Source organism: Triticum aestivum, chromosome 7D (genome assembly GCF_018294505.1).
Source record: "Triticum aestivum cultivar Chinese Spring chromosome 7D, IWGSC CS RefSeq v2.1, whole genome shotgun sequence".
NCBI classification, from domain to species: domain Eukaryota; kingdom Viridiplantae; phylum Streptophyta; class Magnoliopsida; order Poales; family Poaceae; genus Triticum; species Triticum aestivum.
In genome coordinates this window covers 608,075,354-608,092,257 of record NC_057814.1, presented here as the reverse complement: position 1 = coordinate 608,092,257, position 16,904 = coordinate 608,075,354, and the positions used below count along the sequence as shown (strand labels likewise).

Sequence of the window (16,904 nt, the reverse complement as noted above, 5' to 3'; positions counted from 1 at the left end):
TGACCGATAAAGAGCTTCGTAGAATATGTGGGAGCCAATATGAGCATCCAGGTTCCGCTATTGGTTATTGACCGGAGACGTGTCTCAGTCATGTCTACATAGTTCTCGAACCCGTAGGGTCCGCACGCTTAAAGTTCGGTGACAATCGGTATTATGAGTTTTTGTGTTTTGATGTACCGAAGGTAGTTCGGAGTCCCGGATATGATCACGGACATGACGAGGAGTCTCGAACTGGTCGAGACGTAAAGATCGATATATTGGACGACTATGTTTGGACACCGGAAGGGTTCCGGGAGGTTTCGGGCATATACCGGAGTACCGGGGGGTTACCGGAACCCCCCGGGGAGTTAATTGGTCCTCATGGGCCTTAGTGGGAGAAGAGGAGGGGCGGCCAGGGCAGCCGCGCGCCCCCTCCCCCTCTAGTCCGAATTGGACAAGGAGGGGGGCGGCGCCCCCCTTTTTCCTTCTCTTCCTCTCTCCCTTCCTTCCCTTCTCCTACTCCTACTTGGAAGGGGGGAGTCCTACTCCCGGTAGGAGTAGGACTCCTCATGGGGCGTGCCTAGGGAGGCCGGCCTCCTCCCCCTCCTCCACTCCTTTATATACGGGGAGGGGGGCACCCCTTGGAGACACAACAATTGATCATTGATCTCTTAGCCGTGTGCGGTGCCCCCTCCACCATAATCCACCTCGATAATATCGTAGCGGTGCTTAGGCGAAGCCTTGTGTCGGTAGCATCATCATCACCGTCATCACGCCGTCGTGCTGACGAAACTCTCCGGCGAAGCTTTGCTGGATCGGAGCTCGCGGGACGTCATCGAGTTGAACGTGTGCTGAACTCGGAGGTGCCGTGCGTTCGGTATTTGGATCGGTCGGATCGTGAAGACGTACGACTAGATCAACCGCGTTGTGCTAACGCTTCCGCTTTCGGTCTACGAGGGTACGTGGACACACTCTCCCCTCTCGTTGCTATGCATCACCATGATCCTGTGTGTGCGTAGGAAATTTTTTGAAATTACTACGTTCCCCAACACCAAGGTGTTGGGAATCTACGCCAGAGCTCTGTCTAATCAGTCCCAACGGCCGAACTTGAGAAGGATCGGAGCTCGAAAGATTGACTCGAAGAAGTAGCATAGTCATCCTTCCAAACGCCGTCCCTACGAGGACTAAAACCCTACCTATCTACTAGCAGGAGTCGAGACACTAGGATTCTCCTCCCCGCTACCGGCCGCCGGAGCGGCAGGCGGAGAGGAGGCGAATCCACGGCCTCGCCGGCGGAGATCAAGGGGAGGAAGTCTTTCCCAAGTCACTTATGTCTTCTTTATGGTGATTTAGACTTTTCCGGCTTTGCGTAGTGAATTTGTTGAGCTGGTCAGATGTATCCAAATCAAGCTTCTCACTGCAGGAATTCACTAGAGATGATGCTTTCGGGGGTGTTTGGTTAGGCATACTTTTGGCTTTTGAATTTAGCTTATACCAAAAAGCACCTAAGCCAAAAGCACATAATAGGTAAAGCTAAAAGCGAAAGAAAAAAAGCACAAAAATAGGTTTTTTTGGCTTATAAGCCAAAAACCAAAAAGTCACAAATTATGTCTAACCAAACACCCCTTTCACGAATTTCGCAAGAGATGTTTCTGCATATCTTTTCGCCAGCCGTTGATCTTGCTCAGTGACGGAGCTAGCAGAAGATCTCGTGGGGGGGGGGGGGAGCAAACAAGAAATACACATCTTTGGGGGGGGGGGGGGGGGGGGGCAAATGGCTGAGCTCTCCTTAATTTAACCCTCCAAAAAAACTCCCTTCAGTAATTAGGCTAGGGCTGGGGGGCCGTGGCCACCCCAGGACTGCATGTAGCTCCGACGCTGATCTTGCACATTGTAACCGCGAAATTGTGCAAATTGTAGTAGTCTAGTTAGAAGCAGGGTTGCAGGCTTCTACAAACATCACGTTTGCGTACGATACTTATTGATACGATCATAGTACGATGACTAATCAATTCTCATGCTACAGTTTACCGGTTTACTCCAATGCAAAGACGGCTCGATCTTCATTGTCTTACGAAAATCGGTCGCATAGCATGGTATGCATAGCAGCACTCCTTTTAAATTGGTGTTCTTTTCTGGGGATCATAAGAAATATTATGTTTATTGCGAAGAAAAAGGTGCAATGATATGCAATGTTGCTTCTTTCCATTGGATATCTCCTGCAAAGTAAAACACCTTGCCCCTGTCTATGATTGTGGGTTTGGACCCCACGCGTCATAGACAGGGCGTATGTCAAAACTGTGCAATTAAATTTTCTGTGGGGACAAATACATATATGCCCCCGAGTTCAATATTCATCGCAACAGTTTCAGAGCAAAGAGAAGCTTTGCATTCATGATTCGCGTATGACTGCTTAAGTTTTAGAATTTCTGTTGTTGAGTGACAAGTTACTGAATTTGCTGTTGCACTAATATGTTATTTTAATTTTTGCACCCATTGCCTTGTAAAAGAAAGGCAAATCCTTATATTTTTGCAAGTAGCCACATATTTATTTTCCTCAACTGTGAAATCAATGGCACCTTCTTACTGCTACATCTGTGCAATGTCCTTGTTATACTGATCTATCCATCCATGTATGATCTCAACTTCCTGTCTCCTTTGTTCTACAACCCAGTCTGGGTCATCCTTGGTTGCAGATCTGAAGTCCAAATGATGGGCCCCTGAACAGCACCACCACAAGTAGTCATGCGTTAGTAAGTTCAGAATACTTTGGACCTTGCATATTTTCTGCAACTTCATGTTTACCTTTCTCTGTGACAAGAGCAATGATGCTGGATGATATGTTCTTGAGAACCCTGATAGAATTTTGAAAAGAAAGAATATTAGTATTGTTTACTATGGTAAAAAAAATACCTGAATGGTTGAAACTATCAACTGAATAATTCAGATAGTAAAATATTTTACTCTTACCCCCCTCGACTCCACGGGTCTCGCATCCCGTTGGAGAAGATGATGTTGCTCCCAAACCTCTTGAGAACTTTGTCAATTTTCTGCAGTGGATTGTGCAATTCAGTAGCACCAGGTGAGCACATGCCACCCAACAATTGTTGCTATGACGGTTCAGATGTAAACATTAAAAAATCTGAAAGAAAACTTACATGGCCACCATATTCAGTAGTGATCCAGTTCATCCTCGGGCGAACCTCATAGCTGGCAAAGCAGCCCTCGGACTTCTCTTCGTAGCTGAAGCCGGATGGCGGAAACATGCTCTCATTCGACACCGTCATTGGCATGACCATCTCTGTGCAGGCCTGCACATAAGTTTTTTCAGCAAACAAACACATACGAACTTCAGTCTTGCAGTGTTATCAGTAAACCACATGTATGTCACCGGCAGTCAGGATTTTACCTGCCAGCCCCAGCCGCTGAGGCCATGGGGGTCATCCCCACCTTCCATCTCGAAGCACTTCTGGTCGCCTGTGTAATTGTAGTACAGGCTCGCTGCCGCGAAAGCTTTTTCGACGACGTCTGCTCCCACGGGAAAAGAATCAATGATCTTGCACATCTGCAGAAATGTCAGGGGAATTACATGCTTAGCAGAGGAGGAAAAAAACAGGTCCTCTTTTTGCATGACTCAGTTTTCTAACTCTGAAACTCTCGTTTCTCTAATCATTCATTTAATGTAATGCAGGCAAGAGTAAGGGATGTAAATTGGGTTACAAGTGGCTAACCTCTTTGACAGGGTAAGCAGGCAGATTCATCATGAAATTGGCTGGAGTTGGATAGTCCACCATGGCTGTGTATGTGAATGCCGTCCATAGCCAGTTGGACAGTGAACTAGGGAAGCGCACGGTCCTAAAAGTTGAGGGATAACACAACGTCATTCATCATCCATTCATTAGTTCACCACACTGGCAATCTTGTCAAGATGAGGTTTTCATGTCCAGTCATGTATGCAGCTGAGCTGACTGTCTATGTCAGTAGATCTTTTGGACTTAATATACATTCTCTAAGCTTGCAAGTCATCTTTTTTCATGTATTTCCTGCCTACAAGGTTTGACTATTTGTTTGCTTTACTTACACTTCACACAAAGAAAACAATACTTGCAGTCTTAATCCCATGTTTTTCTCCCTATATTAATGAATGGGGTATTGAATTCATGCTCAAGCCAGTTGCTCCAAAAGTCCGAACTGATGGAGAGAGGCGGGCAATATATTTCAGCACTCCCCCTCACATCTAGAATATTTTAGTCCTTCGACGTGGGATTGATGCAGGTCGCAGAATCTTTTATTTTTAATACAACGCAGAGTCTTGAACTCAAGACCTCTTGGATGGAGAGAGACGGGCAATATATTTTAACATGGGGTCTCCCTAGCAGTTTTCTTTTTTGACCTGTCCCCAGCAGTTTTCAGTAAAGGAAAAAGAAGAAAGAATCTCCTTGTATGTTATGATTGAGAGTAGGTGATGTGTTGGATAAAGCTTACTTGCAGGCCCTGAAGGTTTTGCTGAGCTCCAGGAGCCCTGAGTCGTTGGATCCCCTGTAATCGAGCACGTCCCAGACCGCCTTGATGACACTGAAGCAGTTCAGGCTCTCGGACTGCAAAATTAGTTGGATGTTACAGTCAGCAAAATAAGCAGCTGTATCTTTCTTGGAAACTTCAGCCTTGGAGAAGGACTAATCAACCATCAATCAGACAAAGATGTCACTAGCAAGATGTCGTTATTTCCATTCCTTGTTATATCTCGTCTCTACTGAGCCGCGTCATCGGTTATCGATAATGCACAAAATACATCAATTTGCATATAGTTTTGGAAAATTGAGGACCTTATTCGCAACCGCCTATGATAGCCCTTCGGCACGGTTGAGCGTCGCAATCAAGCTAATGAACATCTGAATCATTAGCCATGAACTCACAATCAAGACCTCACCAAGACATCCACATCACTGGCTGGCCGGTGCCATTTCAGTCACGCACTTCAAATTTTTCTTGAAAGATTCTATTGAAACACATCCATTAAACTCCATGCTAGTGCAGAAAAACGCTATCACCAATTGATAACCCACAACTGAAAGCCATTAAGGTGCCGCTAGTGTACTGATAACGCTACAGGAAAGAGAGACATGCTACCAGACGACACCAAGTGAAATCCAGTACTACTAATAACTCAGAGCAGACACCGTGGATCAGTCTGCAGCAGACGGACGTAGTACGTCCATGTCAATCTGCCGTGCGTTCTCGAGAGTCAAGACCAATAATTTGACCGTGACAGTGGGCCATCCGACCAGAAATTATTTGACCAGCTTTTTTTAGAACACAGTAGTGATTAATTCAAGTAGTACTGTACCTTGAAGTCCTGCGAGACGGCGTCGTAGAAGCTAGACCACGGGGTGATGTCGTCGAACTGCAGGATCGGTGCAGAGGACGCCAGGGCTCCCATGGCGACGTGGGGGTACTTGAGCCTGAACCATGATGCCAGCACTAGAAACAACAGTCAACAGCCACAAAACAACAGCATTATTTAGTAGTGTTTTTTGGAGGATCCACATGACAGCGTCAGTTTTAGATTAGCTCATCCTAATCGCGACAATAGTATGAGCCGGCAGAGCCAGTCAACCATGGAAGTAAACTAACAGGCAGATCTAGCCCCACGTCGCATGCATGCACGAATATAATAGAAAAAAAACATTGATTAGTGAGGGACTTACTGCCGCCGTAGGAGCCGCCGAAGACGACGACGGGGGCGTCGACGGCGGAGAGGTTCTGCTTGAGGCTGGTGATGAGGACGGCGAAGTCGGCTAGCGCCTGCGTGGACGTCAGGTAGCCCAGCGTGTCGGCCGACTTGTACGAGTCGTTCCCGAACGGCTTCGACTCCCCGTAGAACCGATGCTGCACAGCGCCCACACAAGTTTCAAACATAAAAGTCCAACAGTAGTGTTAATTACTGTTGAGTACTAAAACTGATTAGTAGCGTTAATTAAGCTTGACTACCAATGCTAAAACAACAGCGAAAATGGTGTCTGGTGTGCAGTTAACGCAACGCAATCGCCTTTGGATTTTTCGGTGCTTTTTTAAGCCTCGAGCGAATCAACACGTCGACCGAAATTTTGGACCAAGGCACGGTCGCCGATGATATGATGGTTAGCTTTAGAATATCAGCCATGGCGAAGGATGTGAAAAGCAGGGTACCTCGATGAAGACGAGGAGGGCGCCGAACTCGGGCGCGATGTCGAACATGAAGCCCGTGTTGGTGGTGAACCACTCGATGTCGCCCTCGTTGCCGGTGTACACGAACAGCGGGCCGGCGGCGGGCTTCCGCCGCCAGAAGGTGTCGTTGAGGAGGTACTTGTGGGAGAAGAGGCGGGAGGCGTTGGGCGTGAAGGTGAAGTGGTCCAGCTCCTGCTGGAAGTAGTGCGCCGTGAACGGCTTCGCCGTGCCGTTGTCCGTCGCCGCCGCGGCGGAGGCGGCGTACCTGCCGCTCGAGCTCGCAGCCCGCCGCTGATGCAGGGGAGCGAGTCCCGCGGGGAAAGGAGGGGGCTGGTGGGTGGGGCGCCTGGAGGAGGCCGCTGCCGCCAGCTCCGGCGCGAACGCCGCGAGGAGGAGCGCCAGCAGCAGCGCCGGGACGGCCGCGGGGAGCGAGGAAGAGGCGGCCATGTTCGCCCGTCGACTCGCTCGCGCGCTCTCGTCACTCCGCTCGTGTGGTGTGGTGTGGTGTGGTTTAAGAATAAGAAGGCGCGGGTGCGTGAGACCGGGACGAGACGGTCGTGCGCCGCATTGAATTAGTACATTGAAGGAGTATATACTAGTCTCTGGCTCGCCTTGTCGGGCATGGGTGCACTGGACGGACCCAGATGGTTTTACCCGGCGACGCGAGACGTGCCAAATCTGACAGCAAGTGCATAAATGCTCTACCTCATTCGATGGCTGGCGCGGAATAGCTTTGCGGGGCTGCCGCGGGGCCCAGCGGCACGACGGCGAGCGTGGGGATGCGGCGCTCTGGAGCTCTGGCATGGTGCGGCGGCTGTGGGCCCTCTTCATCAGGTGGTGGTGTGCGAGACTGCCCCGGCCTGATCTGGCGCCGACGGCATGTCGTCTGTTGTGGCTGCGGGCGGCGTGGGCCATGGCCGTCAGCTGGCGGAGCGGGTGGCGTGGCAGTGGCGGTGGATGGAGCATGTCTAAGAGGGCGGGGTCCAGATCTTGCCTATGGACGGTGCGGGGTGCGGCGAGGCTAGGGCTGCGGTCGGCGGCTTCCTTCATGGCCTCGGGGGAGGCGGCGGCGTTGTGCCGATGGTGCCTTCTTGAAGGCATCAGGTTGACAATGACGATCTCCTCCAGCAGGCGCGTGGTGGCGGGGCAGTGCAGGTTGGCACGACGGCCCTCGACAGTGGGGCTGCGGTGGCGAAGTGGGTCGGGGATAGCCGACGGAGGTGGGTGCTTGGCGGTCGAAAGTGCCGGCTACTATGGGGGGTCCCTCGTCTAGATCTAGAGTGTCCAGAACATATGGTAGCGTTGGCTCACAGTTGGCTAGCGACATGTGCTGGCTACTAGTGCAGGGGTTGGTTGCCCCTCGCACGTGTTCTCATGCCTCTCTGTCCATGTCGTGTCTCGTGGAGTGGTTGGGGTGGCGGTCGCATGCTATGACGTCGGTGGCGACTTTGTCTGAGGATGCCAGGGCGACAACCCCGCATGACAGGCTACACAATTGTCTTTCCGGAAGGCTTCATGGTGGCGGTGGTCACTACACCTCTTGGTTGTGTGGGTGGCTCTGGCCTTCTCCGGCAATGCCCAAATCTGGTGTGGCTGTGTTGTACCTCATTACGGTGGTGATCGGGACGCTTCCTGGTGGTGCAAGCGAGTTTTCGAGCCGAAATATTTGCGCTTGGCACTGACATCGGCAAACCCCGGGGGTGTCGTTCTCTTCCCGGCATTCATGTGTCAGGGTTCCGGGTGAAAACCCTTTTCTGCTTGCTCGGATTCAGCAGCGGCGACGCTTGCTCATGCGTCCTCGGTCGGGCCTAGGCGAAGTGATTAATCTAGTTCTAAGCTTTTTCGTATGTTTTGATGGGCTGCTTACTTATATTGTATTGTTTGATCATATACTTCGGTGTGTTGTTTTCTATATTGTAATAAACGGGGCGAAAAACGTGTTGACCAGCCACAATGACTCGAGAGCATTCCACAACACAACGCCGGCATTCTCGTGCCGGCCACACAAGGTGGCTGATCCGAATTTGACCGGCCGCGTCGCCGTCGCATGGTCCGCAACGCGTACGTGCGCGCGAGACACGACACGGCCGTCGTCGCCGGCGCAAGTCTTTGGCGGAAAACGAAGCAAACGGTGCCGTGGCAGGAGCAAAGCGGGTGGGGTGCAAGAAAGTGCTTGTCCGTGTTGAATCTCGCGTGCTATCGTCTCATCGAATCGATCGATGACTAGGTTGAGCAGAAGGGCACACGGGTGATGGGGCCAATCCTGAAAACACAAGAGGCGCCCCATCGCCACACGCCTTGGTGACGGTGGCAGGGGTGCCATCACATCCAAATATGCTCTCCGTATGTGAACCGGCACCATAGTAGATTTGATCCGCAAAAATTAAGAAGAAAAAATGGACGAAAATGGGCAGCTTTCATATTTGGTTGGTTGGTCGAGATTGGGCCTCACCTGTGTAGATGCATCCAAATTCATCGCCAAAAATGAAAAATGATATTACATCCATTTGAGTTTGTATTATCATTATTTTGAAAAAAAAAAGAGTTTGTATTGCTCCCTCCGTTCACTTTTGTGAGTCATTTCAGACAACTCAAAATGAGATGTTTTGTACATTGTCTGAAATGTTTTCAAGGTCTTATAAAAGTGAACAGAGGGAGTATCATTGATCCTTTTTTTACGCGCGTGGCACAGCCTTCATGCTGGCACGCTCACCTCTCAGCCGCAACTCCTGTCTAGTGGGCTTTGTGGCCTCTGTTACGATTTAATTCATTATAATAATCCCTGCTTTATCCAGGGCTAATGCCTCAAAAAAGTACAGGACTAACTAATCAGAGAGTACTCCTTCGGCAGAGTACTCCTTCGGCGGGAATTCAGCAGACACTTTGGATGAGCTAGGAGCATGTCACTTCGTGTGTCCAGCCCTCAAGTGTCGCACGCTGGACGCACACACGGGATCTCGTTTCTTTATCTTTGCACATGTTTTGGTGTTTTTCGAGGGTTTTCCTTGTTTTTTGGGGTTTGGAATTTGCTTTTCTATTCTCTAGGTTTTCGTCAAAAAAAATCTCACGTGAAGTACTACGTGTGAAATCACACAGGTGTGCTTCACGGTGAAGCACAGTTGTGCATCCGCTTGAAGCGCATATGTGAAACGTGAGAAGCACATATGTGTTTCACGGTGAAGCACATCTGTGGTTTTGTCTGAAGAAGACATGTGCTTTCTAAAAGTGAAAACAAATATGTGTGCTTTCCAAACAAAAGTGAAAGTCACAACTTATGCTTCCGGGTTTGTTTTTCTGTTTTTTTTATTGTTTTTGGTTTTCAGGAAAAAGTTCGTCCATACCTATTAATATGTTGGATCAAGTTTTGAAAATCTCGACGCGAAAAACGCTACAATGATAATGGTTCATGCTTTGGATGCACATTTTAGGAAACAAAACGTTTTTAAAAATGAATCTACGAAAGAAAACCATAAAACTCCGTAGTTGTGACAAGTGTCGGTCATTCCAGAAAGATGTTCATGTAATTGGTATACGATGGCTTTAAGATCTACAAGAATTAGAGGGAGTATATTATTAAAAACACATGCTCAAAGCATTGTATTATATTATGTTCCCCCTTATGAGTTACTTTACAAGGTCTCATCAAGATTTTTAATGAGGTCATATCAACACGAAATCATATGACATACTTTCTGTTTTTTCATCATGGTTTGTAGGAAAGTATACACGGCATATCTATTGTCCTCTAAACTCTATAAGTTTTCTTCTATTGACTTAATAGAGACAATAACCATTATGTGGGTCATCGATTTGTCCTTATCTTTTTCACTGGGTTTGAAATAGTTTTAGCAACATATCAAACACATGTCTCATTAACTTTTCCCGCTAAGTTTTTGGAGGAGCTTTTCAAGATGACAATACTTGCACTAACAACCATTGATTTTTTTTGGGGGGTGGGGGGGGGGAGGTGTTAGGATTTAATTAATCATATTAATATATGCCTATCCTACCAAAGGCGATTGCCTCGCCTCCCTTCGGGCGTACTCCTTCGAGGGCTATATATATGTGCAGTCATCATTAACAAAGATAGCCGCTCAATTCACATCTGCGTCAATTACCTCTCTACAATTACTTGCAATAGCCTCTTGAGATGTGGAGGACCTTTGCTCCTCGATGATAGAGGGGCGAGATCCTTCTCTTTTGGCAGGTTAGGATTTCTTTGTGAGGATATCGAGACTGTGATGGTGTTTTCGTGTCTGAATAAACTCTTCCCTGCTATACCACCTACCTCCACTAATCGCCATGGACCCTCACGTTTATGCGGTGGGGCTTTTTCTTCAAGTTGAAGGAGATACTTATATCATCTCTGTGCACGTTCCTATTTGTGATTTTCAATTTTTTTCCCAATACACGGAGTACGACCTAAAACACACCACCACACTTACACATGCACACAAAATAGCGACTACTGAAGACCATAATCCCAGAACTTCAAGAATATTGAAAACCAGCACATATGGTTCGTTTTGGAGAAAATATCGACTCTCACTGAAAAATACTCCCTTCGTTAGAAATTACTCGTCGCAGAAATGGATGTATCTAGAACTAAAATACATCTAGATACATCCATTTCTACGACGAGTAATTCGGAACGGAGGGAGTAACTCCCTATGCATACATACAATGTATTGTTTAAAAAAAATAAGCCTATCACAACGTTGCGAAACAGATCATGGCTAAATTTTTAAGCATGACTTCATCTTCATTGATTGTAACAAAATGTACTATCAACATAGTATTTTCCTACTCGGGAAAATATCTAGTGCTCCGGCTTAGGTGCTCCCGTGCGAGCTCGGCCGTTGGATCTCAGATCCAAGAGCTCATGTGAAATGATACACCTTTTTGCAAAACAGCCCTTTTGTAGAATCTAAAAAACGCGCGCAAGTACAGCAGCTACAGCAGCTCCTCGTATGCCGTTGGATCTGAGATCCAAGGGTCCACAAGTCCGTATCATGGGAGCACCTATGCTCCCGTATCATGGGATACTCTCCAGTATCAACACACAAGGTGTGGTCATGAGATATGATGAGCTCTCGTAATTCTCCCTCACTTTTTTCGTCTTGTCTCCCTCACTCTTATGAATTCAGCCAATCATTTCGCACCAAGACCCAAGTTGCACACTTGCACAGCATCTCCCCATGCAATCTACTCCCTACTTGAATCACCTCATCATGTCCCCCAACGAACGAGCACACCCGAGCACTGAACCAGCCTACGGCAAGACTACATGGACAGGCAATGAGTCAGCACCTACGTTAAAATGGAAAAAAAAATCACATCAAACGCTGGTGGAATCTGCACACGAGGCAGGCTAATGGGGCTATTGTTCGAGCCCATCATGTGATCTGTCAAAGGCTCAAATCCACAGAGTAGGCCCACCACCTGTCTCAATGATTCCAACCTTTGACCTAGAGCCATAGAAAGGACAAAGCTTGTTCAAAAGACAAACCATAGACTGTTGAACAAAGATTCAGGACTTGACTAGGTGAATGCTAATGTACATAGCTCACATGCATCCAAGCTTCACAACTGACCATAATAGTGCACATTAATAAAACATTTGTAACCATATTTGTTTTCTCATGGATAGAAGCGACAGGGATCGATATGACATTAGTTCTGAAGGAATACTATGACCTGACACTCACAGCTTTGCTCGGATCTAGGGGAAATATGGGCAACTCCAATGCGCCGATGCATTTAGTCCACGCGTGTTTGTTTGGTTTGAAACGGACAAAAACACCGGCCCAACGTGCTAACGCAAACCCAAAATTCATCCGATCATTGTTTGTCTGAGCGCATTTGTGGCCCAAATTTTTGACTGATTTGCGTCTACACAGGCACAAGACGGCCGCGCCGCCCGTTTGCTTGGTGTCCGCCTTAGGCCCGTGTGTCGGCCGCCCCACCACCACCGCGGTCCTACTAAATGCCCACCTACCCCCTCGGGTCCGCATGGCAGGCAGTGAAAGTGTTCGGAAGTCCACATCTTTTTAAATAGCAAGCGCGCAGGGAGGGGGGGCTCCTCACCTCCTCACTGGCGACAGGAAACCCTAGCCCAAGCCATGAGCTTCTTCGGCGGCAAAGGGAACGGCAAGGCCAAGGTGGAGGAGGGCTACTCCTCCCACGCACCGGTGGCGAGGTGGCCGCTGGTGCCAGCGCCGGGGAGGGCGCACCGTGCCTGCCGCAGGACCGGTTGTACATCTTGGTGCACAGCGCGCACTACCACTAGGAGTACCGTGTCCCGATGCCATGGCCGGACGTGAACCTCCCCCATGGCGGGCACTTTGACCACCACCCCAGTGCCAACGGTGTCGCGGTCAGCGCACTCGCATGCGAAGGAGGTGCTCAAGCGACATGCCCTCCTGATCCCAGAGCAACGCCGCGACCCGGCATTCGCTCCAGACTCCCCATACTGGGAAGTCTGGTTTGCCACCGAGCACAACACTGCCCGCCATGGCGCCTTCCAGATCGATGACAACATTCCGCTGTCGCCCCCCCCCCCCCCGGTGGTGGCACCGGAAGAAAAGGAGGCAAGGACGACGTACCAGGACACCCTCAAGGAGGTGCTCCAGCATGCCCTTGAGTAGTCCCAGCGCGAGGAGGACGCGCGCTGGGCCGACATGGAGGCACCCTCCAGCTGTATGCCGCGGGGGACTGCGTTTACCCCCCCCCCCCTCCACCGCCGCATCTCCCCAAGCCCGAGCCCATGCCCACGCCCACGCTGCCGTCGACGGACCTGGACGAGCGGTACCAGTGGAACGGGTACGTTCACGAGTGGGTGAGTGCGCCACTCGTGTGGCTAGGGGGTGACGCCGGAGCAGGAGGCGGCGTACCTCCAGCAATGAAGGGCCCGCGCGCTGGTGGATGAGCAGGAAGTGGGCGAGCGGCACATGTAGATGGAGCGTGAGGAGGAGGAGTGCGTGCCGCGCAGCAGATCAGCCGGTGCAGCAAACGTCGGAGGAGGCAGCACGGGCGGCATGGCAGCAGGCCTTCCCGTGGGCTGGGCCGCCGCTGGACTTCATTGACCTCACCAGCCAGGACGATGGCAACGCCTAGGGCAGTGTGCTTGGCGGCGGTTGGGCGGCTGGGAGGCGCAAGTACCTTTTTAGTTTTTAAATTTATATGTGTAATTATGTTTAAGTAGTCTTTGGACGGCGATTGACCGATCGTTTTATTATTTAATTATATTTACTTTTATGCTTAATTTGTGCGCATGTTTTGTTTTTTTTTTGTTCCACGCGGACAATGCATCGGTCATCGTTGGGCACCAATTGATCCAAACGAAAACACACGGACACATCCATCTGCTCGGCCGATCCAAAGGAGTAAAAAAGCGGACAAACGTTGGAGTTACTGTGATAGCCTGATAGGAACCCGGTGAGCCGGTGAGGTAGTACCTGCGCATGGACACCTGCACACCCGGAGACAGCGAACAGCCACGATCGTCGTGGCGCCAGTGCCACGAGCCTGCCCATCCCGGTTGACGTGCAGTAGCAGTAGCACCAACAGCAAGATAGGAACAGCGATGCTGGGCTGCACCTATAAAGAACACACGCCAAGGATAAAGATACGGACCACCAGTCCACCACACACCATATCTTGTTCATTGCAAGAGTCAACTGAACTCACACGGTCCTGCCACTGTACTGAACAAAGAGCAGCGAAGCAAATTCTCCATGACGTCCTGAAGAAAAAAAAAACGTATTACCCCTGAAGTTGTCAACATTTTTTATCCGATTTCTCACATTAATTGAATCATGGTTTTTTAATCAAGTTTTTCACATAAAAACTGGTTCAGTTTTTTGTTTCTATTATAATTGAGATCGAGATCGGTATACAGGTGGGGATCTCCCCATCCTATGACTGATTCACAAGAAAAATGATCCAGAAGTTGTATTCGATTCAATGCTTAAGCAAGTAATAATAGAGTTCCCCCACGGAGACATGGGAAAACCTTACTCCCCTCAATCTCCGCTGGCGAGTCTGTGGATTCGCCTCCCCTCCGCCTGCTGATCCAGAGGCCGGTGGCGGAGATGAGAATCCTGGTGTCTCGGCTCCTGCTAGTAGATAGGTAGGGTTTTAGTCCTCACAGGGGCGGCGTCTGGGCGGATGGCCACGCTCCTTCTTCGAGTCAATCTTCCGTGCTCCAATCCTTCTCAAGTTCGTCCGTTGGGACGGATTAGACGGAGCTCCGGCGTAGACTTCAGTCAGCTCCTTGAGGTGGCGAGGTTAGGTTTTCTCGCCGTGCGTACGCAACGGCGATATTTGGTGTCAGGTTCTTTAGATCAATTCAAGGTTTCAAAGGCGACGGTTGTGGCTCCGGAGCGTTGGTCCTTGGGGGCACGTGCACGAAGACCTCCTGGCTGACATCGATACGGTCAGGCCGGCTATGGTATGGGAGCGACGACAACGGCGCGTCGGCGGCTCGTTCTGGCGGCGACAAGGGTCATTCAGTGGTCCATGGACCTTGATATAATTTTTTACTGTGTTTGAGGTGCTTTTGTACTTCCGATGAATTAATCTTTATAATAGATCGTATCCTTTTTGCAAATAAAAAGTAGTAATAGAGTTCTAACCAAAGGTCATCCATTGCAACAAAACACATGGTTGTCCACAATGCTATCGCACATATAGTTTCTACCAGTTCAGGGACTTACTTTGTACAAAGTTTTTTGCGGGTACTTTGTAAAGAGAACTGCCTACTTGACACTAATTGAAAATTTGAAATGTTCTTAGACTTTCTCATATCTTTGTGAAATTTTATTGGGTTATCCACCATTATGGATGAAGTTGAGCTTTGGTGTGCATCGCCGGTCTTTACATCGGTATCACCCTTCACATGTCAATTATTTTGAAAATTGATTGTATGTCTGTGGCCTATTTCCTGGCAAATGAAAACCTTGGTAGGTCCTCTCTTATTGATCTGAACAAGGAAGATTTGAGCACCATTAGGCTTTTGAATAGCTTTAAGATGTCTAATGTCAATCGTCAAGCCAATGATATGGTGCACAAGATTACAAAGTTTAGTTTCGATAATAGGTCCGATGATATTCTTCTTAATAGTTGTGCATCCTGCATGGCGTATTCTGTAAGAAATGGTTGTAATATTTTCTACTTAGTTAATATATGGGGAGGTGTTTTTCAAAAAAAAAAGAGAGTAAAACTAGCTTCTCTACTTGGCCCTAAGAATGTTCTCTTTTCTATTTGACATTGTGTCTATCTTTCATGTCTTTTGCGACACTGTCATCCATTCTACTACTTCAACCATGTCCTATGTGAGATGTTAGATGCAAGGACAAAAAATGCTCCCTATCCTCATCTCCTTTGTGCCCACCACGCTTGCTCTCCTCCCATCCCCATTTCCTCCATCCACGGGTCCCTCCTCCACACCACCGCTAGAAGCCTCACCTCTGCGCTCCAACTAGAGGAGGCCACGATCCTTGACTTCGTATGGAGTAGGGTGTACATTATATTTGGTTATCCAGAAGTTGTATTCGATTCGATGATCATACCAACAAAACAACAAACATGATTTTAAACATCCCTTGGTAAGCTTCAATGCTTTAAGTAATAGTAGAGTCCTAAAAGCATCTTAAACCTTCACCTAAAAAGCTTTAACTCCTCAAAACATTAAGCCATACCTAACCTTTCCCCAAAAACTTTCAAACTACCCCCACCAGGTCAAATTTGGGAAGCCGAACAAAATATCTCTCTCTCTCTCTCTCTCTCTCTCTCTCTCTCTCTCTCTCTCTCTCTCTCTCTCTCTCTCTCTCTCTCTCTCTCTCTCTCTCTCTCTCTCTCTCTCTCTCTGTGTGTGTGTGTTGTGTGCAGCTCCACCACCCCCATCATGCAGCGCTATTGACCTCCCCCACCTTTTTCTCCCTTGCCGGTCATTTCCCGCCCCTTTCTGTCTTCACCCTTGGGGCTCCTACTCAATGCGGACCACTATGGTGCCTCATTTCATTGGAACTGAATCGCTAATGGAATAAGATGGCGTAGCTGACCTGTGCCCAAGCTAGCGCCGCACATCTTGCTCCCACACCGATGATCTTGCAGATGTCGGAGTTCAGTCGCTACGGGCTACTTTCCGGAGTGTTCACGCACAACTTGGTCGGGATTGAGTTCCTCTTGGCGTGAAGGCCTAGGCGGGAGGGGCGACCGCCTAGGGCCTAGGCCTGGCATGTGCCCATTTATGTGTACATTCAAGTAGCAGTTGGGCTCAGCCCAAGCGCGAAAGAAATTAAAAGAAATAAAAGAGAGACTAAGAGGGAGATGGGCAACGCGACTATCTCTCGCTTCAAGTGAGACAAAGCTTCTGCTCGATTCACGCGCCTACTTAGATGGGCCAACCCTGCACACGGGAGGCCACTGCCTAATTTTTCAATTTTTACCTTTTTGTTTCATTTTTGTTTTGTTTATTATTTCGGTTTATACTTCCAAATTTTCTAAATATCTATATATTACAAAACAATTACATAAAATATTTTAAAAAATGTTAGCCAAGCATTTTAAACATGCCAAATGTATATAGATAAATTATTATCATGTACATGAAAAAATGTATAAAAAAGATATACAACATGTAGGAAAATATTTGAGCATTTATTTAACTTTTTATTAAGCATTTGAAAAAAATGTTAATCAAGCATTTTAAAAGT

The 16,904-nt window shown here is 48.4% G+C and overlaps 1 protein-coding gene across 1 annotated transcript; it reads right to left on the bottom strand.

Annotated features, from left to right (window-relative positions):
* Positions 1-2,483: 2,483 nt before the first annotated feature.
* Positions 2,484-6,750, bottom strand: LOC123166363 (lysosomal Pro-X carboxypeptidase). The gene is made up of 10 exons (XM_044584154.1): positions 6,169-6,750; positions 5,688-5,868; positions 5,327-5,460; positions 4,465-4,577; positions 3,711-3,834; positions 3,389-3,544; positions 3,138-3,290; positions 2,950-3,029; positions 2,785-2,834; positions 2,484-2,699 (listed from the first exon to the last, which is right to left on the bottom strand). The coding sequence occupies exons 1-10, from the start codon at positions 6,631-6,633 to the stop codon at positions 2,569-2,571; spliced, it is 1,587 nt and encodes a 528-aa protein (XP_044440089.1). The 5' UTR covers positions 6,634-6,750; the 3' UTR covers positions 2,484-2,568.
* Between the last annotated feature and the right edge of the window lie 10,154 nt (positions 6,751-16,904).

Bases quoted from the DNA above. Each gene is read 5' to 3' on its own strand.
- LOC123166363 (XM_044584154.1), bottom strand. From the start codon at position 6,633: ATGGCCGCCTCTTCCTCGCTCCCCGCGGCCGTCCCGGCGCTGCTGCTG. The intron at 4,578-5,326 runs GTACAGTACTAC...CTAATTTTGCAG, and splicing joins CCGTCTCGCAGGACTTCAAG to TCCGAGAGCCTGAACTGCTT. The intron at 3,030-3,137 runs GTAAGTTTTCTT...AATCCACTGCAG, and splicing joins CTACTGAATATGGTGGCCAT to AAAATTGACAAAGTTCTCAA.